The sequence below is a fragment of the Halyomorpha halys genome, unplaced genomic scaffold, assembly GCF_000696795.3.
Source record: "Halyomorpha halys isolate HHAL.00 unplaced genomic scaffold, Hhal_1.1 Scaffold1399.1, whole genome shotgun sequence".
In the NCBI taxonomy this organism is placed as follows: Eukaryota; Metazoa; Arthropoda; class Insecta; order Hemiptera; family Pentatomidae; genus Halyomorpha; species Halyomorpha halys.
Window position 1 is genome coordinate 452,417 of NW_027114231.1, and position 24,439 is coordinate 476,855.

Here is a 24,439-nt window from a genome sequence, read left to right on the forward strand (position 1 = left end):
AGAGAAATCTTTGCCATCATTTGAAAACAACTTTTTTAAAAGCCATTGTAAATTTGGTTAAGTATGAAACATAAAAAAAAAATATTTTTAAATCACTATGATTTTAACGAAATTTTTCTAGGAGAAATCTGATGATCAGTTTTGATGACCATGCCCAGCTTTAATAAGCAAAAAATACACATTGAAGATAGTTTTTATAGTTTCATACAAATCAGGCATAATATTTTAATTATATAGTGTTCATTCACAAATGAAAAAAAAAAATATGTTTACAATTAAATTTTTAAAAAATCTACAAGAGCATAAATCCAGTGTTAACAGGAATGGTCATGACTGCTCGATTCATCCTTCATCTCACGATATTTCTTGGTAGCAGTGTTGTCATTACTGTTTTCAATAAGTCTCGTTTATACCTTGACAGTCCTTTTCTCATTTTTAACTAAATCAATCCAAGAATTATCAGCAAAATCACGGTTATGCTATTCTTGGCCTACTTATGGAACAAAATAAAATATTAAGACAATATACTTATAAATACTACATAACGCAATACGAATGAATATATAAATGATTATTTTTATTTAGTTGATTATACAATATAATCTCGAAATAATAAATTTAAAAAAAATGAATGAACGAGTCAAATAACAAAGCAAACGAAAATATAATCGTCAGAGTTTAATTTATTCCAAAAAGTTTATGGAAGTAATTAATATTTTTAAAAATAACAGATAAAACTGCCCTAGTATACTTGAAAAAAAAAATTATTTCACTCTAAAAAAAAAAATAAACAAGACGCTTACATTCGTTACCATGGAAACTTCATACCCGTGGTAGCAAGTTCACTGTTTTATTAATTTGCGATAATAAGAGCGAAAATGTTATTTTGTATACAAAATCAAGATAAGAGGAAAAGCAAATTTCTGAAAACTAGAAACGTTATTACCATATAGAAAAAAAAATCATTTTTTTGACTATGTTCCTTGAAAATGTGTCTGAGCAACATTTTATAGATTATTAATTTGAAAACTTTTTTTAATTTTATGAGATCAAAAAAATAAAAATCTAAAAAATAATAAAATACAGGTTAATACGATTTTTATAGATGCTGTATTTAAATAACATAACTTTATTAAATCTGAAAATTTTTGTTCGAATTTTAGAATTAAGGTATAAAGTGTAGAAAAAAAATTGTACTCAGACCATATGAATTTCTTTTATAATTTATCTAAAAAGTTTTATAGGATTGTTTTCAAAGTGGTACCAATAGTGATTTAAAAATTACTGTTCAATTCAACTAGGTCGATAAGATATAAGAACAAAGTGACAGTTATTATCATAAATGTATAATCTTCTAGACAATTTCAAGCAACAAGCTGGACAGTTGGAAGTAATATTCTACTAGTAGAGCCTTGGGTACTGGTCTATGACCGCCCTCAGTGTCTCATTAAAATATGAATGCTAGCTGGACCGTTGTGCGGGTGGGGACGTCCGTGCGTTACCCCCTCGGAGCTGTATTATCTCTGTCAGGAGGAAACTCAGGAGTGTCTGTATCTGTCATTGTTCTCTGTGGTGAAAAGTTAATAAAATATTTATTAAACAAAATTATACACAACAAAAAATAAGAAAAAATCATTATAAGAGGGGTCTGATCGTAAAGAAAGGATGTCATAAGAAGGGAAGTCACAATGTAATTAAAAATTATATTTAGGATAAGTACTCACCTAAAAAATTGAGTTTGTACAGCATGATGATCACACAAAAAAACAAAAATTCTTAGTGACCAAATTGCTTCATATCTATGAACTCGTTTAAGTTATTGTAAGAAAAAACAATATCATAAAAGAAGCAAACCGAGCACTGGAGCACTGAGTCCAACCGGTACCGTACTTTCATTCTGAAGACTATTCGAAATTTAAAATTCATATAGTGGAAAAATTTTACGTCAACTAATCCCCCAATTACGTCTTGAGGTCAAAACATAACCGATCATCTGAATGAAGCCGAATGCTAATTAGCAACAGGTCCTCCGCATGACGTTAATGTATTTAAGGGAACAACTGTTCCTAGGTAGGATGACGAAATTCAAACATAGCGGTAATCGTAACTGGCGTTATTAGTACAAATACATATCATATAATTGTAATTGCCAACAGACGTGAAACAGATCGGAGTGAGCGAGGATTGACGGTCGATATCAAAGCGGCTCTATCCCTCAATCTGGGAATGTCATCTGAATCCTAATGAGAATCACAGTAGAACTACTTATCTATTTCCGAATGAGAGTCTGAGGGGTATAATTGTTACATTGCTGCAGTTTGAAGTAAGGAAAGGAAATTCTGCCACTAAATTTATTCATATGGCTAGAGAGCATTATTAAAATAGTCATTATAAAGGAAAAATAGGTTAATATTATTTTTTAAAATTAAAAACGATAAATGCAGTGACAAACGCGATATCATAACGTGTTCTCTTCATCGTAGATATTTTTGCTAATCCATTGATATTCAAGTGCGAAACCTAGCATATTTTACTGATAGAAAATTTACAAGTGTGTTAAAATCAGTGGTTCGTAAAAATAAAATATTATATCTTTGATTTTTTTAAATCATATTTAGAAATTAAATACTTTAAGTTTTTTTATAATTATTTAGGTAATTTTAAAATCAAATATTAGTCCCTTCTAGTAATAATTTAAATGATTTATTTTATTATGACTAGTATAACCCAACTACTCCAGCAGTAGCAGTCCGTGAAAGTTTTACAATTTATAGCGAGTAGATGATTCACTCTAAATAAAAGATAGGCATATGAATCGAGAATCGAATCCGAGACTAGATTTCTCTGAAAGAATCATATTCTCATGTGATCCACATAAGACTAACATTCACTTGAATATTAAAATTTTCTTTTTAGAAGAATCGGAAAATTGGGACTGGGACTATCTCATAAAGCTATCCTCCGTCAACAACATAGACCGAAGTTGGTGTTACTATTCTTCAGAAGGACAATAAGAACTCCATTGCAGTATCAAACATCAGACTGGGATGAGCTGGTGGATCCATCAGCCGAATGACGGATGCCTTTCTCACCGGCTAAGGTCAGAGGTGGGGTGGACCTTTTAAGTGGGAAATAATTCGACAGAGCGGTGAAACGAGGTAGTTAGCATTGCGATTCATCTGGACTCAGTTGCTGGCATTTAGCGCCATCTGTGGCTTCCACGGTCGTCATTCATTCGGCTGATCCGTTCTCTATTGACCTCTACCGTTATCTTCCGCTTTAGTAAGGTGGTGCAGAGGAGAATCCATGTTTACGGCCGTAGAAAAGGATAGCGTTTTATTCCAAGCCTAGGAGGATTCGAATAGTGAGCCTATATGATCAGTTGGAAACCTAAAGTAAAATTAGAGTGAATCGAAGATCTAAGTCCAAAATAAAGTGAAATACAGTATTTAAAACAAGTAAGAAGTTTCTGGAATCATAATATAGGATATAAATATCTTGTTAAATAACTAAGCACTAAGTTACGACAGCCTTTGTTAGAAAATTTAAGGGATATTTTCTTTTTTAATTTCACAATGAAGTTCACCACAACCCTAGAAACTTTGTTTGAAATCCATCTGTAATCCGATGGTGCTTCTTGCAAGTCCAAATCAGAGCAAAACCTTAGAAGTTTGGATTTCAATTTGAAGTTGGACGAAGCCAAGGTTTAGCGACTGTGGGGCCTCGAGCCTTATCTGCTAATTGTCAAAGAGTCAACGGACCCTCCTGTAATTAGCAACGACGATCTTCATCTTGGACCGCGGCGACCCGGAGCACGCTATCAAGATGTACCTCAGGGTAATTGGACGGCTACCTTGCAATTACCTGCTTTGCGGGGTTTATTAAAGAGAACGGTATGGGTCCTCCATCGAGAGCCGTTTCTAAATCTATTAAACAAGTTTTTCAACTGAAGTGTATTTAAAATTAGTATTTTTTGTTTAATTTTTATTCCTCAACCGAATTGAGATAGTTTAATAAGATAAGAGAGAATAAGATCGTTTAATTTAACATATCAAAATAATAATTAAACCACTAATGTCAAATCTCAATACCATAGTTTTGCTATCACATCTAACATGTTTAACACTAAAGGATGTTTAGTCCCAAATACTGGCTGAATTGTATTCCATGGCGCATGATAGTTTTTCAAATTTTATATTTTTAAACTGGGTGTGATAACATTTTGCTATACTCTAAAATAAACATGTAACAACATAATGAAAGAAGGTTACTCAAAGGACAGATTTACGGTCATATTAACATATGTTAATATTAAGATCCATGTTAATTTTAATTTTTTACGTTAATTATACAACCTATTTGTAATTAAAGTATTTTCTAAACATTTTAATTGTACATAAATGGATACATAAATTAAATAGTAAACTCTGTTAGCACTGTATATATATTTATAGTTTCCAAATTTCTTTCCAAACGGTTAAATTATTGAAAATGTTTCAATTGAAATGTCATAGAATAAAAAGATATTATCAACCTTCAAAAGGTAAAGACATGGATTTAGTTGTAATTCAACAACTAATTAAGTGACTACTCATAAACAAGACTTAATTGCAATGGAAAAAGTGTCTGACTACACTATTAAAAATTAAACGGACGAAAACTAGGCTCGATTAAAAACATATAAAGACGCAGTATAACACCTAAGAATAGGAGAAGATATAATTTTTAAACTGCTAGCTTTGAAACAACACGCCGTTCTTAGTTTATTGCTAATTACGGAGTCGACAAATTAAATCTGGAAATGCTAAGATGGTAGATAAAGAATACATCTCTTTTTATTAATAGTTATTACATCGATAAAATAGAGACAATAAAATCGTTTAAACGCTATGTAAGTACCCCTTGAGGTTATAAAACCTAAAATTGAATCGTTGATAGCTTATGGCGTAGCGGTTTTGTGGTTGCAAGGAATCGAACGTTGAATTTGACATTAATGATAGGCGAAGAAAGAAACAGTGAATTTGATATGAAGTGAAGAATCTTTTTCGTACTCGGTAAAGAGAGAAAATAAAGATCAGCTAAATAATTTGTTTTTGAGTCAACACTGTTTCCTCAAGGATTCATTTTTAGGTTGAATTGAAGACGAGATTGTTTCGTATAAAAATCTCCACACGTGCTTGCATCTTGCATAAATGAGAAATATAGGCAAACTAGTGTAATGATGATCCGAAACAGGAGTGGTAACTATAACAATATTTTAGACAGGTGATTTAATTGATCGGAGTGAGTAAGAACGTGGTGCATTGTGAGGAGCCGGCAATAGCCACTAACGAACCTTCTTCACCGTTCAATAGCTCTTTATAACAACTATACATTCTCATCAAAGTCCGTTCCCGATTGAAGCTGTCTCCTCAGTCACTGGAACTGCTCTGTTTTATTGCCACTCTCTGGTCACTAAATTGGGTTTTGCATGTTTATTTGGCTCGGGTTATATATATTCTAAATGCATTTCCGATATTTTATACGTTTAGATTGCATTACAATTGATGTTTTAAAAATAGTTCTGAGAAAGAGAGGGAAATAGTTATTTATGAAAATTATCTGCCGAATATTTTACCCAGTATTGAAAATGTTTACTTATTAATATCAGCCTAAAAGATCTGGATTTCTCCATAACATCATTTTTTTTAAGAACAGACCACAGCTAAAATACACCTGGGGCGGATTCAGAATTTTTTTAGAGAGAAAAAAGTAAACAATATAATACTGTGACTAGCTAAACTCTATATTAAATAACTATTAATGTTGTGCAATTAAGGCCAACAAAGAAACAAACCCTGCCGTTTTACTTAGAATGCATAAAACGGTGAACAATGCTATTTAAGCAAAAAACTTCTGTTGGATTTGATCTTGAACATTTTAGTATTATCCTTCCTTTGATATGGAGTAAACAATACAAAATTATATAAAAAAGTTTTTCTTCTTTAAATATTATCCTCTTCTGGACCCAGCAGTAACATACCCACCAAGGCAAGAACATGAATGAAAAGAAATTGATTAATTAATTAACTAAGTTGTTTTATTTTTTAAACTATTAAAAATAATTGAGAGGGTTCAAGTCAAATTGATGTGAATGACATGAGCAGAAATGTAGTCTAAAAAGGTAAAATTTTAAAAGAAAAATTGAACTAATTCACAACAATAAGTATTTATTTGTGCAATGATAAAGTCATTTTTAGATGTTTAAATAAAGCAAGAATGAAATTCATACAATTATATCATACATAAAAAGGGAAATAAGAAGTATTTTTTCAAAGATTTACATGTTTTTATGCTTGAAAATTTTAGGTAGAAATTTTCAAAAACACTTTAGTGGAATATTGGTGATTGACTGTGTGTAATTAACAAAAGGAAGATGATCCGTGTGTGGCGACAATAATTCAGACAGTAAATAAAGTATTTATTCTGAGCCAACCTATTTTTTTATAAGCTATTATATTATATTTCGAAAGGATTTGATTCTGAAAGTTTAACATAAGCTACAACCGTATAGTAAAAATTCTAAATAGCGAAATTAGAGTTAGGTAACGATGACAGAAAAATACTAATCTAATTGCAAGTATATCTCGATTAGCAGGAAACAATTGTTATGATGTGTCGAGAACAAAAATATTCTTACCCTCTGTTTTCACCAATTACTTTATTATAATTATTGTTTAAAATTAAAATAAAAAGATGACGATAGAAAACAGAAATGTAATGCAAGAAATCATGAAATATCAAATATGACGGACAATCCGATATATTCATATCTAACGATACATTACCTATGGGAAATATTTCACGGGAGCAACTTCTAGATGGTGCGAGTACAACCACCTACCGAGATGCACTTTTATGAGCTTTTTAATTGATTTTGGACCTATTATAGGACAACGAGCAGCCGTCCTGCATCAAAGCGTGAAATATTTTAATTGCTTCCTCCATAGAAAAGTAAAATAAAATTCTGCCTCCCTATTCACACCACGAGAGAAGTTTATGCGTCATAAACCCTCTCTCGTTCGAATGAAAAAAACGGATTGGATGAATGACAGCCCCGCTACTGGAGATGAGCATTTACAACCTTACACGAATTCTCTGGGGTTAGTTTATTTCTCAAGCTTTCTAGATGAGGCCTCTTTTCTACAATTTTTTACGTAACATTTATGTGCGACAAGACTCTAAATATATAAAGATTGGAGGTAACGCATTTAAAAATGACATATATATTAAAAAACTAGGACCACCCAACAGGAGACAGAAGACAGATTGTTCGTCAAGATACAGCGCCAGGTCCAAGGCTGTCCGGGCTACCGTTATGCAGCAAACATTGCGGGCCCTTGCTAAGTGGACACAGATAGTCAACAGTCTAGTCCAAACAGAGGGGACGTTCCACTTACACCAATTGGGATTCGGTATCCAACAACCTGGAGTGTGAGTGATTTCACTTTGATTGCTGCAAGCTCTTGTAAGCTTAAGGAGCAAATGCTGAGAAGTCAAAAGAGCAATTAGTATAAATAAATATCAAATAAAAATGATGAAGGAGGAAGAAGACTACGGTATGGACGAATATATCATTTATTTTATATTTTAGAATCTCTGGATTTCTTATCGTTAGTACTATTAACCATATATATTATTTTATCGGTATTAATTACCTGTCATGATTATTCACCGGTATTCAAAACTTCATAATATTCAATATGAATCTCTTCCACATATTCAGCAAAGAATCCAAATACAAAAAAATCGAATTGAAATTAAAATGCTAAAAACCGAGATAGATTTCTTGAAACCAGTTATTGGAATCATGAGAGAGTTAGTCCCAAAGGCGTAACCGACTTGGATACGTACCCGAAGAGACAGAGGGGTCAGTTAAGGATGCAGATGAATCGGGTCCTATTTGAGACGCACATCACTCTCATCCGAGGCGAATTCAAATCTTACTGAAGAAGGCCCTGATTGGACAGGTGAGGGAGACGTCCGAGCGCGGGCCACCCAGGAACAGTCCCTCTAACAAGGCTCGTTACTAGACGGTAAAAAATTGGATTTCGCGTAGAAAATAAACGGGAACATAGGAGGAAATAAATATAAAAGGAAAAGGAAAAATAAACAAGAGGCAAGCGCACCATAAAAAGGATCTATCTCGTCTCAGTTAGTCTCCTCGGCTTGCAAGGTACTCTCCTCAATTCCATTTCATGGGAGTTTATGTCCGTGTTTTCTCAATAAAATGTGTAAAAAACTTCAATATTAATCCATTTGAATAGAAACAATTATTAAATATAATTAACAATGTTGAGGTTTAATATGGAATTAAATGGATGGGTTGACGCAATAGTCATAAAATTACATTTCTAAAATTCTCCTCTTAATGACATTTAAAAAATAAAACAAAAACCCCAGTGAATTCTAATAAAAAAAATTTAATATGGTAAGTATCATAACATAGTATTTAATTAATATTTTGAATTTTAGATTACGATATTAAAAATTACTTTAGTTTATATGACTGAACTTTTTATTATTGCTTTACATAAATAATTTTCTAACCTTATCTAGTTTATTCTTGTTCATTTTATTTGTTATTTTCTAATATTTTTAACTTTTATCCATGTTGATAAAATTTTATAGCAATAAAAATCACTTTACATAGTTGGACCGAAATGTAAATAAAACACAAGCTAAAGGTTTAGTTTTATTGTCTAATCTGGAACAAAATAAAATAATTATTTTTTAAATTCAGTTCCCGTAATTTTCATTTTAAATTATTATGAGACTAGTATTATCGATCTAAAGGTATTTCTCGTTGTAACGGAATCTGGAAAATCATTTGATCTATACAAGCGGCCATAGAAAACGGTTCCGTCTTTTCCCAAAGATTATTTCTTTTTTTTTTTTTTTAGGAAGGCAAGAAGTCAACAGATAATTAAGTAGAAAAGCAATGAGAGAAATCAAATAACAGTTTAAAGCCAATTTTAATAACCAAAGTTATATTATATTTTATATTAAACTATGATATGGCTTTCTCTCGTACTTTTTCCGTTCATCAAGACAGTATGATTCATAGCTTCTTTTCCATAAATTTCATAAAAGCTGTTTCAGTGGTTTTGGATAAAAAGGATTCCTTATATTTAGATGAAAACAATAACAATACAATAAAAATTGTAAACAGTTAAAATAAATAATTTTAATTTTTTTATCAACAAAATAACAACAAAAGCAGTAATTTACAGGGCCGCCACTTGTGATCCAAATAAATCTACAGTAAGTGATTTTTTTTTTTTGCTATAGCACAAAAGAACGAAGAATAGGAAAGGTACTGTGGATTTCTCAAACCAATCACTAGTAGTCTTTGAGTTCTTTTCTTGTTTCTTCACCTACACACTGCAGTCATAATGCACGAGGAGGTCTTTAATTAAAGAAATGTTATGTGTAAGTAAAAGAACTTAAAATATAATAATTTTTAGGATTGACTAAAAGTATTTTACTATTGGTTTAATATATATTTTTTTTAATTTTTAAAGAAACGGGAGTTTCAACAAATGATTAAAGGATGTTTCGAAATTTATTTTATAAGTATTACAACATCCATTTCAGACAGCCTTAATTAAGAATTAGCAGGGCAATTTAATCTAATATTAGCAAGGGGTTTGACTAAAACCAACTCTAAAGCGAAACAAAAACAAGCACAAAAAAAAACAACTTTAATTTATCTAAAAAAAGAAAAAGTGAGAATATGGAACGCAGCGATTTAGAGGCTGGAAGGATTACGCAAAAGGTACACATACTCGAATTGACCTTTCAGCAGGTTGGTGGCTAACTTTTAAAAACCCCTGCTTATACGAGTAATTCTATCTAATGGCTCTATTTGATTAACAGGCTTTCGACTTTCTTAAACGCTAAGTACCAAGAATAAATGTATGTTTATCACTTCTTATAATATTTCTTTTTTTTTTTTTTTAATCTACTGCAATGTCCTAACTTTTCAAACCAACATAAGTCAAGTGGGCCCATTATGTAATGGCCTCTGAATCTGGAGCTACTGGTTTAAGAAAATAGTAACTTAGCCACTTTGCACAGAATGTCTATTAGCGCTTGTTACATGATTGAGTGATAAATGCTCCTCGCAACTTTCGAAGGACCCTATTAGAGATAAAATATATTATAATAAATTGAATTCCTTGTAAGTACTCATCGAGATTTAGAGGATTCAAATTTCGACATTATCATAAATCATCAATACTGAGTATATTATGAAACAATCGTAAAATATTGCTACACATATTGAAACATAAAATGATTAAAATGAACATTGTCTCAATACATTTAGAAACGGACAAAAAAATAAAACAAACTATGCAAGCTATTAAAGTTAAAATTTGTATTTATAATATAAAAATAAAATGAAATACACAGAAAATATAATAAATTATAGTTGTATTATATATAGGTTTCTGAACTTAAAGCAGTATGATAAAGTCATTTACAGCATTTTTTGGTCTTATTTAAAAAATAAATACAACGCTTTTTTTTTATAAGAAACATTTTCTTATCATTCTTAATGATTTAACATTTCTTAACAGATACATTAAACAAATAATTTATGCATTTAGTTGAAATAACACAAACGCATGCGTATCCCCTCCTTTTATCCACTGAGATTTCGAATTAATTTTTAAAAAAAACATATTTGGTATGTTACCTATGAAAAAAAATTATTAATATTATAAAATTTCCCCATTACTTTAACTGTTAAAAATATCTTTATTTATAATTTTGAGACAAAACATCTTTGAATGGCAAGACGTTGTTCTTCATGTGGTATATTATTTAATTGTTATTACATTATATACTATATATGTTACGTAATATAATAATAATCATATGATTATTGTGCCATAATAAACTTATTGTTATAACAGAATTATTTATTATTTTTTTCATATTTTTTATTTGCACCTGTAAAAATCTAGTGTACAATCAGCAGCTGTACTATTCATTACTTCTAGCATACTTTATTCTTTTTTTAGTTATTATATCATAAAAAAAAAAAATGATAAGCTATATATATTTTATTAATAATCTCAATAACTAAGAATAAAATAAAGTTTGCTAGAAGTTGAAGAAAACGGTTGGAAGGTTTTCTATCCAATAGAATATAAATTTGACTTTTTTATAGAAATAAATTAATGAAATCAATAAAAATAAACACCTAAATTATTTCAAGTAATGGCTAAAATGGTTAACAATTAATTAATACTAATATTTAATATTTAATTATACCAGGAGAAGATGGTTGGAGGTGCGGTCAAAATATAACACAAACTTAATAAGTTTAAGTAACTTATTTGTGTTATATTTTGACCGCACCCCCCAACCATCTTCTCCTATAAGTCATCCACGGTCAACTACCTCTCATGATTAATACTTAATTATATATTATGTATATTAATAACAAGATTTATCTTTATTATGGTTATACATATCTCCAAGATGAAGACATAGGCATCAGAACATTATTACAGAAACATAAACCTATTTGTTTATTTTTATAAATAAAAGATATAAATTATTTTTATTAACTGAAAGTTGTGAAAAATGAAATGTATCACAATTTATATTTATAAATACTAAACTTATAAAAACCATGGAATATTTAGAAATAAGTCTTTTTAAATAAATACAGTTTTGAGATCAGTGATTATAGCAAGCTTATCTAGGTAGTTTCACCTAATGATATAATCCCGATACGGCACCTAGTCACTGCGTGATTACACACCTTGATAACAGTTAAGCAAGTTGGATTCGAAAATACTTTTTATAGTTCTAATAACTATTTAAAAATAATAAAATACCATGAAGTGAGCATTTTGTTTTCTCCTTTTCTTGAAACATTAGAGTACGAAATTTGAAACATTAGGAAGTAAAATATATAATTATTATAAGAAGTTTAGTTAAACAAACTAAAAAAAAAAATTAATGCGGATTGTAAGGGGCAAAATCAAATAATTTTATTTTTACTGAAATGTGTTAAGCAGAAAAGCTAGTTATTTTATTCAATTTTTTTAATTGCGGCAATTTCTGAAAAAATATAGTACTACTGTACAATAAATAGATATATATAATATAAAATAATTTAAATAACTAAAAGTGAAATTATCATGACTTTGGGAAAACATGAACAAAGCATCACGGGTAAGTCGGTAGGCATTCAATCTGTTCCTGGAAAATTCCTGAAAATAATTATTTTATAAAATAGAATCTCTTTTGATTCGGGTGTTGAGAGAAACTTCATTTAACATTACAAAGTATTCTTCACCTACACTTCAATTTTAATCAATTTTTTCCTCAATAATAGTACAATTAATATTACCTATTTTAAGTTACAAAGACAATGTATTGCCAATCCCACTTGGTTTGTTCCTGCAAATGGTTTTACTAATATAGTTTAAGGTTATCAGCAACCGTCATGAAACTCAATACGGTGTTATTTATTAATTAATTACATTCTAAACGTGGGGAGGGGAGATCAGTTTATATTATTTCCTTTTAGCATATTTGGATAAGAACAAGAACAAATGTACATTTTAAGATATTTATATTTTTTTATATAACAATGTAATCTGTCAAAGATTGAACTTTAACGCGTTAAACTAAAATATATTCTCAGAATCCTGCAACTATTTTTCTTTATTTTTGATATAGAACAACAAATGATCATCCTCGTTTCTGAAAACCTGCAGTTGTTTTTCAAATTCATTTTTCTTAGAACCTAAAATTCATTGTTGCTCCAACCGCAGAAATGTGTATGTATGCCCTATTTTTTTTTTTTTAATTTACATCTTGAAGATTGGTCGAATTATTGTTGATACTTAAGTACTCTTAAAAACAAAACAAAAAATAACACGGGAACGTGAAAAAGGAAAACAAAAGGTGTCAACAAATCTACCATCATGAAAATGAAATTTCGGTCTACAAACAGGGACATTATTGTTGTAATAAAAGGACGGGGTCAGATGTTTGTAGGTCCTCAGACCGACCAGAAGAAAGTTGTGAGCAAACAAAGACAAACAGAGGAGGTTCTAATGACTTTATTGGGCTGTAACCATTTGGTAAAAAGTGCCGGCTTTGATCCCGCTGGTCAGTGTTTGGGCTATCTGTCCCACTTGTCAAAACAGCAGCTGAAGAAACACACCCCACAGTTTGCCCTTTTATTGCTCGGGGGGGTTGGTCTGCACTTCCTTACTGTCTTTATTGGCTCTTTGACTAAGAACAGACTCTTCAGTACGTAACCCTTGTGTTTGTATAGATACTAAACTAAAGCATGTTGCATGAGATACCCAAACATTCAGTTTACTCAGTAAGGTTATTGTGACCTTTTTCCGGCTTCATTGACATATTTAAGGTATTAAAAAATTAATTAGAATATTTGTATACAATTCCTACATTACTTATTAACTTCTTCTTTGGATGCGACAAAACAGTAACTTTGCCTTAGCGAAATCGTTTCCAAACCGTTAAGAAACAAATTCTCAAGAATTCCAAGAAGAATCATATTTTTAAATCTTTCATTAAAATCGTAGCTGTAAAATGTCACGCCATGGTTTTTATGAGCGTCTTATAATTGCATTCCTCTCACCTATGAATGAAGAAGTGCCGAATGCATTTCCTACTTATTGAAAGTTGACATTAAACGAGAACATTTTCCGAGATGAAGGGGATTACATATGGATGGAGGGAAACCACAGAGACATGGAGCTTTCTCAGCTCTGCGGTCTCCGGTCCGGTCGGAATTTATTATTATATTTCTGTCTCTGTCTCCCAGATCTTCTCCATAACTCGGGGAATACTGCTATTCGACTATAACCTCACCATTGCAAAGGGTATTCGCGTTCCCGGCAACGAAACAATCTATCCAGTCGTTGGAAATGAGATGAATCTCCTCATAGTAGATGCAGTGAATAAATAGCATTTTCTAGATCTGTTATCCTAAGAGATATCAGACAATATGAACACCTTATCGAAAAGAGAAAACAAAATGTAAATGATAGGTATCATATTTAAACTTAATTATTATAACTTAAATCATATTTTGAAAAGTAGTAATCGAAAGAAAAAGTGATAAAATGACAATCCTTTCACTTCTTTATATAAAAAATAAATAGAAAAATGATAACAAACAATAAAAAATAAATAAAATCCTAGTGAAAATATATCTTCTGCAATTAAAGAAAAATATTGATAAGTATCTAAATACCTCATATTACATGATGTTTTTACAATGAGTTGAATAGAAATCTTTGAATACAAATTATAATGTACAGTTTTTAAAACAATAGCAAAACCACATACATTGCTTAGTACTTCAATTTAGTAAACTAGAACAAACAAAAATTCCACATATTTTTAGAAAGTATATTATGAACGTACCATCCTTTTTCAAAGAAAATTTTTCCTATAATAATTACGATATTAAAAAAGAACTGAATGAATCAACCAATAATATGACAACAATGGAACAATTTATATTACCCAAACCTTTTTGGTTTTTTGTTTTAATACTTTGTTGTAATGATATTCGCAATCAATACCTACAGTATATCTTTCTATGTAAGCCAAGCCATAAATTGTAACCCGTTATCAGTCAGATTAATATGACTTGGTTCAAATATATGCCCTAACCATGTAGGCGTCATAAAAGTTACTTTAGGAAAAAATAAATGTATATTGTAGCATGTTGAGAATTAATAGGTTTTTGGGTGGAACTAATTTCCACAAAAATTTTTGTCCGTTGTCGTTATCAAGAGAAATACTCATTTAGAAAAAATATGTATTTCAAAAGTAAATTATTTAATAAAAAAAATAAGAATAAATAACTACATGGTGGCCGAAAAAATGAAGTGCAAAAAGTTCCCGTTCATTTTTCTGTGCTAAACATCTTTGATCTAACTATAACATGATAAAAATTAATAAAACTTTTTTAAACTATTAAAAATTTACTAAAATTTGAACCCTCAAACCTAGAGGTTTTTACATTAAATAAATCCCAAGATAAAATTTTTCAAAAACCAAACTTTGTTTTTAAATCAATATTTTTTTAATTTAATTTGGCTATTAACTATTTACCAAATATAGTAATTATTAAACAAATGTAGAAAAAGGGCAGACGAGATATTTATAATTAAATCTATTTAACTATTACTATTATTATCATTCACAGTTATATATTTGTTTTCATCCCTAACTTTGAGGATAATGGAACTGTTTATTTTTTATAATATTAATATTAAAATAATTAATTGTTTCTTAATTAAAATCAATTTTCTTCTTTTTTTTCATTTTTGACAGTATTTCTTAATTCCGTTAGTGAGATATGAATTGTAGCCGTAAAAAATATTATTTTCTTAGTTCTCCAGAAGTGGCATGAACATGTTTGAATCAATACTGCCTCTCATTAGGGTTTCAGTTAATGAACCTCTAAGTTATGAAAGGGAAATATAAACTTATTTATGGTCCATAAAATAATTAACCGCCCCTTTTGTCAAGTAAATATTTATCTGATGTAATTAGAATCAGGAGATTGAAAGTGTTGATCCGATTATTATTGGTCGTAAATGATCTTAAATATTTTATTTATGTACAGCAATAGGTTATTTAATTTCAACTGTAGTTAAATCAACGATGATCAAAGAATCAAAGATAATGTTTAAGGGAAAATCATTATATGGGTGGATATATTCATGTATTTTGAAATTACCTGTAAACCAAATCTAATAATAGAGTTTAAAAAATTAACTGTCAATAAAACATTATTTAAGTGAACTATTGCCGAAAATATAAGGGAAGAAGGCACAAACTAATTATAAATATAATATTGTATATAATAAATTACAAAGTTGCTATTTTCTAATAAATTGAAAACAAATAAATATGTTCAATTTCAAATAAAACAAAATTTACCACATAGGATGAGATAATTGCTCGAATGCATTTTTTATGATTCATCTGATGTGAATTTAACATGCATTATCTCTTTTGTTATAAGCCGCCTTCATTTTGTGTCGCCTGACTCATTTATTGAAATAGTGAACAACGGGTAAACACTTCCACAGGAAATCTACTATTGTGTTAATCTCTATGATTGTTGTGTGTGTATGTCGGAATATGCTCTCACATTTAAAGCTTTAATCCCTGTTTTTCTTCCATATTAGTAATTAGTGTGAAAAGAATTGTTATTTCGAAATATTTTTTTTTAAATGTATACAATTATTTTAATAATTCAATCGAGTTAAATAAATGATAAATTAAGAAATGTATGTGGTTTTTTATGAGTTGCTTTGGACACGTAAGTAAATTCTTTCGGATTTACGTTAATAATAAAAGATATCATAATTCAATCAGCTATAACGAATTTAAAGTCTAATCCTGAGATATGGTTATCCGTAGTTATAATCAAAACTAATCTAATTTCTTATCTTCTAGTTATTAATATTTCTAAATAATTTTTGTTAGTTCTATTAACAACAGTTGTATACTCATGATATGCAAAGTATTAAGTATTTTCTAAGAGTAACATGTTACTCATAAACTTAATCATTTATAAAACATATTATATTATTTCAAATGCTAGTGATTGTTCGATGCTAAGATTTTTTTTTTTTTAAATAGAGACAAACCCCGAAACGCTACTGTATTATAAAAGAATAATACTTATATGAAATTATCTTATTATCATATTTGAGATATTTTATTCTCACAGACTTGTTGTAAAGCCGACTTGCTAATAAATTTAAAAAGATTTATTAGTAACTATATTGCCTATATTTTTATCTAAATCCAAAAAATCAATTTTTAACCATTTTTGAAGTTATGACATAAAGAGAAATGTTTATTTTATATTAGACATGAAATAGAATAGTAGAATCCTATATTTTCTATAATTATTTCCCATATTTTATCATTCATGTATTATTGGCAGAATAAATAATACTTTGATTATGATTTCAAAATGTATAATAAAATTAATACATTTGAGGAGAACCCAATCAAAAGCTAATATATCAACTTCTCCTAAGTAAAGGTTTTTTTGACAATATAAAATTCAACATCTAAAGTTTTTTAGAATGAAATTAAAAATACAAATTTTAACAAAACTTAATTTTTTCCCTTCCATATGTGTATTACAAATCAACAAATCCAATAAAAATTTAGCCTATATTTATGAGATGTTCCTATAATAATTTTTGAATAATTATAATCCAAAACTGGATCTAAATGCTTTAGACAGAATACTCCATATTTATAGTAAAAAATATTTAATAGCAACAGAGTAAATAAACAAATTAAATATTAATTCACCGATATATTATATTAAAAGGTCTTGAGTTATAGCAAATAATTATTTCATTGTTTTTATTATAACATTACTTATTTCACTATTTATATTATATCAATTATTTAACTGTTTATATTATAACTTAGTAGCTATTATTAGTTTAATAGTTTATGATAGAAGTAATAGATAATGATTTAATTAAGAGTAAAATGATTTGTACACAGGAAAACATTATTTTTCTTTCTTCGCATATTTATGAAGCAAGATATATTTTTTGATAACAGAAATTCATTCGTTCTAAAATGAATTTACTGACATAGAATGGAGTAAACGACCCTTTTTTCACTAACCAAATAGTTTTTTTCGATTATTGATTTTAATATAATTTATAAAGTAGTTTTTATTATTCTTTCACAGTTTTATTTTTATTTTTTTGTATAGGTCTTCAGAAGTTCCAAATCCATTTTATAATGAGGTGTAGATTATTGACCGTAGATTACCATATTAAATAATAATAATAAATAAATATGGTTTTGTTTATTTATGTTGTTCTTTGCTGACCGCACTCCCCAACAAACTCCTCCAATCAAATCCATTTTATGATTAAAATCACTTTTATGATCAACTCTCCGACGAAGAGGCCTTACAACCCCCAAGACGGAGTAAGTGCCGAGATCTAGCGGGCGAAAGGAGAACGTGGGGGCGCTGTATGAGAGGGTGGTTCTGTCCGGGGGCGGCAGGTCGCAGTGCCCAAGACGATATACGGAAAACTTCTTCCAACGGACAACCGTGTAATGGGAGAACGGAGACCCGATGACCCTGGTCCTTTGGGTTCTCACGCGATTTACCCCAAACCTCATCCCCTCGCCTCTGTTACCTGGACATTGTCTTCCGGATATGAATAACCCTGGACCCTCTCCGATTTCGGGATAAGTGCCGTGAATAATCGCCAGGAGTGAATAGGAGAGAAGAATTATTGCGCCTATTTGCAAGTCATTTGGGACCCTGGTCCATCTGTATCATTGCTAACTGAAGATGTCCACGTCCGAAAGGTTATGGAAGGGCATTGAAATAGATTTACCCATAATAATTATTCAATATTGGACGGAAATATTAACAAATTAAGTATGAATTCAATTAATAAAGAAACTGTTTTAGATTCGTGTTTCCGAAATTATATTCAATTTTATGCCGAATTAAACGAAAGTAGTTTAAATGTATTAAAGCGCAAAATAATTAACTCTTTCTTTCTTACAAAAATAGGAAATTAATAAATATAGACGAATAAATCTGTAGGTGAAGAAAAATGATAAATAAGGAATAAATAACTGTTTATTGAAATGAATTTAACACATTTGTTACCAGGATGCTCTCAATCTGATAACATGCCAAGCTGACTAGGAAGACAATTTTTAATTCAAATTATTTTTTATAAACTTTTGCAAATTTGTCATTTGCATAGTTCATACATATAATATTAACTGAATATATTGAAATAAAGTTTATATAAAGAAATCTTAAAAATAATTATTCTAATGAATAAAATGCATGCACTTTTAAGATAAAATAAACAGAATGAAAGAGTATGATATTTGTATTACATTAAAGTATTTTAATAGATTTTAATAATTAAAACAAGCAATATTAGATACTCTTTAATTTAGCAATATTTATAATACACATTTAATAAAGAATTCTAATTTAGGCCGATATAGGGAATAGACTTTTTAATCTACAATTATGGCAGGTCATAATATTTACAAAGTAAACAATTCTAAAATCAATCTACAAGACACCTATTTTAAAATACTCAATCAATTTTTAAAGTATGAAATGTTTCAGTAAGAGTTAATTTTAGTATATACTAAGTTCATTGAAGTTGATTTTTTTTTTTAGTTTTATAGAAATTATAAAATTTAATTCCTGTTATATTAATAGTATTTTAATCATTGAAATAAAGTTTTTAAACTTCATTAATTGTTTTAAAGCTTATTAACTTAAATTAAGTTAAGTTTAAATTAATCTAAAATGGAATTTAAAAATAATGAATAATTCTAATATCTAAAAATGATAAATGAATACAAAATTCGAAAACATTAATATTACTTCACCTTTCAAATAAATATACAAATAACATTTTATTTAATCATCTTATAATTATTATTATTTACTTAATACTGATATATTTATGCATTACTGAATAAAATTATATGCAGTGTAATAGAATCAAATAAAAGTAATCAACTTCTTGAAATTACATAAATAATACATGCAATCTACTCTCTACGCTATAAAATTTTATTTTACAAAATAAACTCTATTGTGGCAAGAAGGAAATTGATTTTATTTTTACAGCGTATCAATTAATCATCAAATGATTTCTTATAATAAGTTAGTTGGAAATGATGATATCGGTGACTAAGAACCACACCATACACTTCTAACTTATCAGCTTGTTTGTTTTTATTTAACTAAACACTTTGTCATCTAGATTAAGGAATGACCAAGAATTAAAAACGGTGGTGTATGTCTCCGAGATCACTCGGACCGTTTAAGGGTTTTTAAAAATAAAAATTATACTTTATTAATTTAAAAATTAATCATCAATATGTGATTAGTGCTCAGGGAGACAATTAATTAGAGTTGGCGGAGGTAAATGGGGGCGCGTGCCAGGTTTTTTATACTGGCAACAAGGGGATGGGGATGAGAGATGGATTTAACGTGTCTCATTACAGAATTAAAACATTCATACAAGGGGGATTCTACCCGTCACAGACTCTAGCATCAATCAACAATTAACTTCTGTTTAAAAGCAAATTAATAATTACAATCGATGGAACGGAATATTAAAAATCTGTTATTTGCCATAAAATAATAATAATAAAATGTCTACACATGCAACTTAACTACCCGTGAGTCACTGAAATAGACTAAATTACTGAGAAAATGCCAAGTTGTAATAATAGAAAAGCTGAAAAGGTTAAAAGAACAGAGGGAAAATTTTCCGGAGGAAGGGGTTGTAATTGGCTTATTATTTTAATTGTTATTCCCCGGAATTAGAACTCTTTAATGTGACTGATGACCGCCTTAACCTATCTCAGTAATTGAATTGTCGGCTTTTGTTTTTAAACTTCTAAATATGATATAACAAATAATTTGTATTGCATTCTGTAATAATTATTATATTAGCAAATTTAAATTATAATAAACAAGATAATCGAAATGAGCAGTATTTACTGTTACTGATTTAGGGATGGTTAAAAATATTTTTGGATTCAATTTAATGTACTCAGGTGCACGGATCATTTTCAATACAACTTTAAATTTCAAAACAGAATAAAACTCAATGTCTATCTTTTTTATTTATTGTTCGAGTATTATAACCATAAGTCTTCTCAAGATGATTGCTCAAAATTTTAACATTTAGAGAAGATTGAAATTGTGAAATTGGTTATTGTAAGGACAGTTAGAAAAAAAAATCAACCCCTTTAACAAACCAAAAAATTGTACCTATTGTGCTTGCCAAGATAGCAGACATGACAAGAGGGCGGGGTGGTCATCGGACTGTGATGGACACCGGTCATCCCCTTTGGGGTAATTATCCGACGCGTGTCGGCCCACAATGCGACACTTACCCCTACCGATAAAACCCCTGTTCCGGTCTGATAATTTTTATGCTGATTGTGGGTAGAAAATACTTCTACATTTTCTTCAAAACAAATAAAAATGTTATGACCATTGTTGGTTAATCAACAATACTAAGAATTTAGAGATTTTTCAACTGTCTTATTCTTCACTCATCATAGAAAAATATTTTGAATAAATTGTTAGGTTATAGTCTGCTAAGTGTCAGATTATCAGGCCCGATGACAGCACAATTCAAATTTACATTTTAAATTCAAATTTACATTTTAAATGCAAATAAACACTGTTTCTATATCATGTAAGTTATAAAATAAATTTATATAATAAAAATCACAACAGAAATTGACAGTGACGTACACAACAGTCATGACTAACTGATAGTTCTCTTTTTCTTATCTATCAAGGATTATTTGAAATTATCTATCCGAATATATAACAACATTGATTTCCGTCAATATGATTATAAATCTATACATGGAGTTGGATATACCAACTTTCACAGGCTGTTATCAGTGCTTAGGTCTTTGTTGACAGCCGAGATCTCGGCGCCCCTCTTCGATCAAAAACCGATAGACTTGAGGCTCATTGTGTCGTATGTTGCGCTAATGATCTACAGCTAGGTGTGTATAAGACAATAACTAGCTCACTGCAATTTTAATTAAATCTATCAGTTGTTATTTAACAGCGCCATCCGAACCATCATAATGGGGTTGAAAGATCTTTTAATGACATCGGGAACAATGAACTCGTCTTATCTATCTTTTTTTCTAGATTTTTGTATTAGAAGTGTTTTTCCTCTTTTTTTTTTCGCTAACGGTAAAGGTGGGTTTCACTTCGGAATAAATAAAAATATAAATAATACAAGTGCACTATTTATTTACCTTGTGCGATCCGAACAGCGGGCATTTTTATCCTCATCTTGAAGGATGGTTTGAAGTTGTGAGTTCTATGTTCAAAGCGGTGGTTCGACGGTAGAAGCTGCCATATCACACACGAGCTCACACATGTATACAAGTATGTTGAAAGATATTAAGAGCATGTATAAATAATAATTATGTATAAACAAAAACACGTAAAGTTATCCCCGACAGTTGTGGTAGGTACCGTCCATGGGGTTACTATCGGGGCGACTGGGCCGACAGCCAGGGGCAGGGGGAGTGGACGGCGGCGCTCGGCTGGCTTCGGCTCTCTTCGGGTAGGCTCGGGTCTCGGGTCCAGCGCGGACCACCCCCACTCCTCTAAACCATCCCCACTCCTTGCCGCCCCACCACCCCCTCCTGTAAATCATGCCTTTTTCCACACTACTACAGTCTACTTCTATGTGTTTGTTTGTGGTGTATCCTTCTTTCCGAGAGACTTAGTATATTATGGATGGGCATTGACTCGAAATAAAAATAAATCTATTGACGAAATAAAACATTTTTTTAATTAACAGATAATTTTTTCTAACTTAACGATGAAGTCGGGACATTCTATACAAGCTACCTTAATTTATTCTTTTTTTTAGTTTATCTTGACATTTCTATCTAAATAAATCGTGATACTAAACACCAGACTTGTATAAGAATAAGTCATAATAGAATTGAACCTATACAACTTTTTTTCAACAGTCATAATTCGATAAGCACAAGCATAGATTAAATTGAAATTTTATTGTATTATTTTATCGTTAATTTTACTTATCTATGTTCCGACCGAGCATTCATATGTACCCAGACAAAAATATTGATTAGTATGACTTGGGCCGGTCTACTTATAAGTAGCGGTGATTAACGAGATAATGTTTGATATTTCCCTAATAAAAACATTTTCTTTTATTGCCTTTAAAGCTATCATATATAATGACAATATCAATGTTCTTTCAACCTTCACTAACCACAAATCCAATGCATGATTATACTAATCATATACTACTAACTAATAACTAATAATAATATTAATTTCTACCTGGTAAAATTACTTCATTTTCCTTTAATATATGAAAAATGTAGCGAAAAACTCCAAATAAGACAACTAAAATATTCAAATATACTACTAATACGAATATAATAAGTTCTGTGAAATCCGATCTTACATTTTAATTTCTATTTCGTATTTTACTATATTGAAATAAACCAAATGTGTAATTATATGAATTTATCATCGAATATGCAAAATAAAATTTTGCTAATTGCACCTGAGTATACTAATTCGTAAACATATTTAATCAGCTGTTTGAATAAATGCATGTGAACAAGATACGTAATCCCATAAAAATTTGCTCTCTGTTAATGATCTAGTCAAAATCAAATCAAATCAAAATTGCCTAAATTGTAGAGATTAGATAAAGATGAATGTGTTTAGAGGGACAACCTATATTTATGTTCAGTTTTATAGGGACACAAATGTTCAGTGCTGATCCTTAGATACTGTCGAAAAGGTTTTTGACCAATAATGTAGAAAAAACTTCATTCTACTAACTTCAGACACATATCTAATAGCTTTCTCATTAATCAAATAAAGCAAAAACATTCAAATTGCGTAATGGATAGTTGATCTTAATTTGATTAATACCTATAAACACGAATTTAATAACCGATATTATAAATGGTTAATTTCACACCAATTAATTTTTTTAGGAAATCAATTTGAATGCAATTAAACGATAATTAATGACACATTGGATAAAGTAAATTTATTTACATTGAAATGACGTGAGAGAGAAAAGAATGATATTATATATATCATATTATATAAAAGAATAATTATATATAAAAGAATGATTCAGAGTTTTCTTGTTTATGATTTACCTGAATTGGATATGAAAAGAATCCTCTAGTTTAGTTCAACAAAATTTATTATACTTGGATTCCAAAAAATATATTATATTAATTTTTATTTATAACGAATACATTTTATTTATACGAAGGAAACCACGATAGGTGTATTTTTTTCGATCCAATGACATTGGTTTTGTACTTAGAGATCAAAACCAATATTATTCTATAGAAGCAAAAAAAAAAGTGAATCAAATGGTTTACCGCCAGAAATTATATTTTTGTTATGAATTGTAGGCGATAATGAACGTATCCTGTAAAGTATCATACTAATTTCACTTACCACTAAATATGTTCCCAAGTTATGTGTAGAATTTTGGACGGTGTTCATTTCTGGTGATCTTCGGAAAAAAAAGACGGAAATTATGACCAAAAAATATTCATTTGTTTGTTGCTATAAAAATTAGAATTTTAGGGTTTTCGAGGTGGGGGATAGCGTATATAATTTTGTTTCTTCCATGAATATAACTGTTTTACAATGGATAATTAAGCCGTAATGCAATCGGGAAAGTTCGAATTTTATGTTTCTATTTTTCCTTTTTTTCTCCTTTAGTTTTTCATTAAATTCTTTTTTTATTTTATATGTTCTAATAAAAAAGTTTCT

The 24,439-nt window shown here is 29.6% G+C and overlaps 1 protein-coding gene across 1 annotated transcript in view; it reads right to left on the reverse strand.

Annotated features, from left to right (window-relative positions):
• LOC136795011 (B-cell lymphoma/leukemia 11A-like) overlaps nt 1-22,156 on the reverse strand; it is a gene marked incomplete in the record, with an annotated part of 102,131 nt that extends 79,975 nt beyond the window's left edge. The window contains 1 exon segment of the mRNA XM_067051454.1: nt 21,901-22,156. Within this exon segment, the coding sequence (XP_066907555.1) occupies nt 21,901-21,937 (37 nt within the window).
• Nucleotides 22,157-24,439: the final 2,283 nt, after the last annotated feature.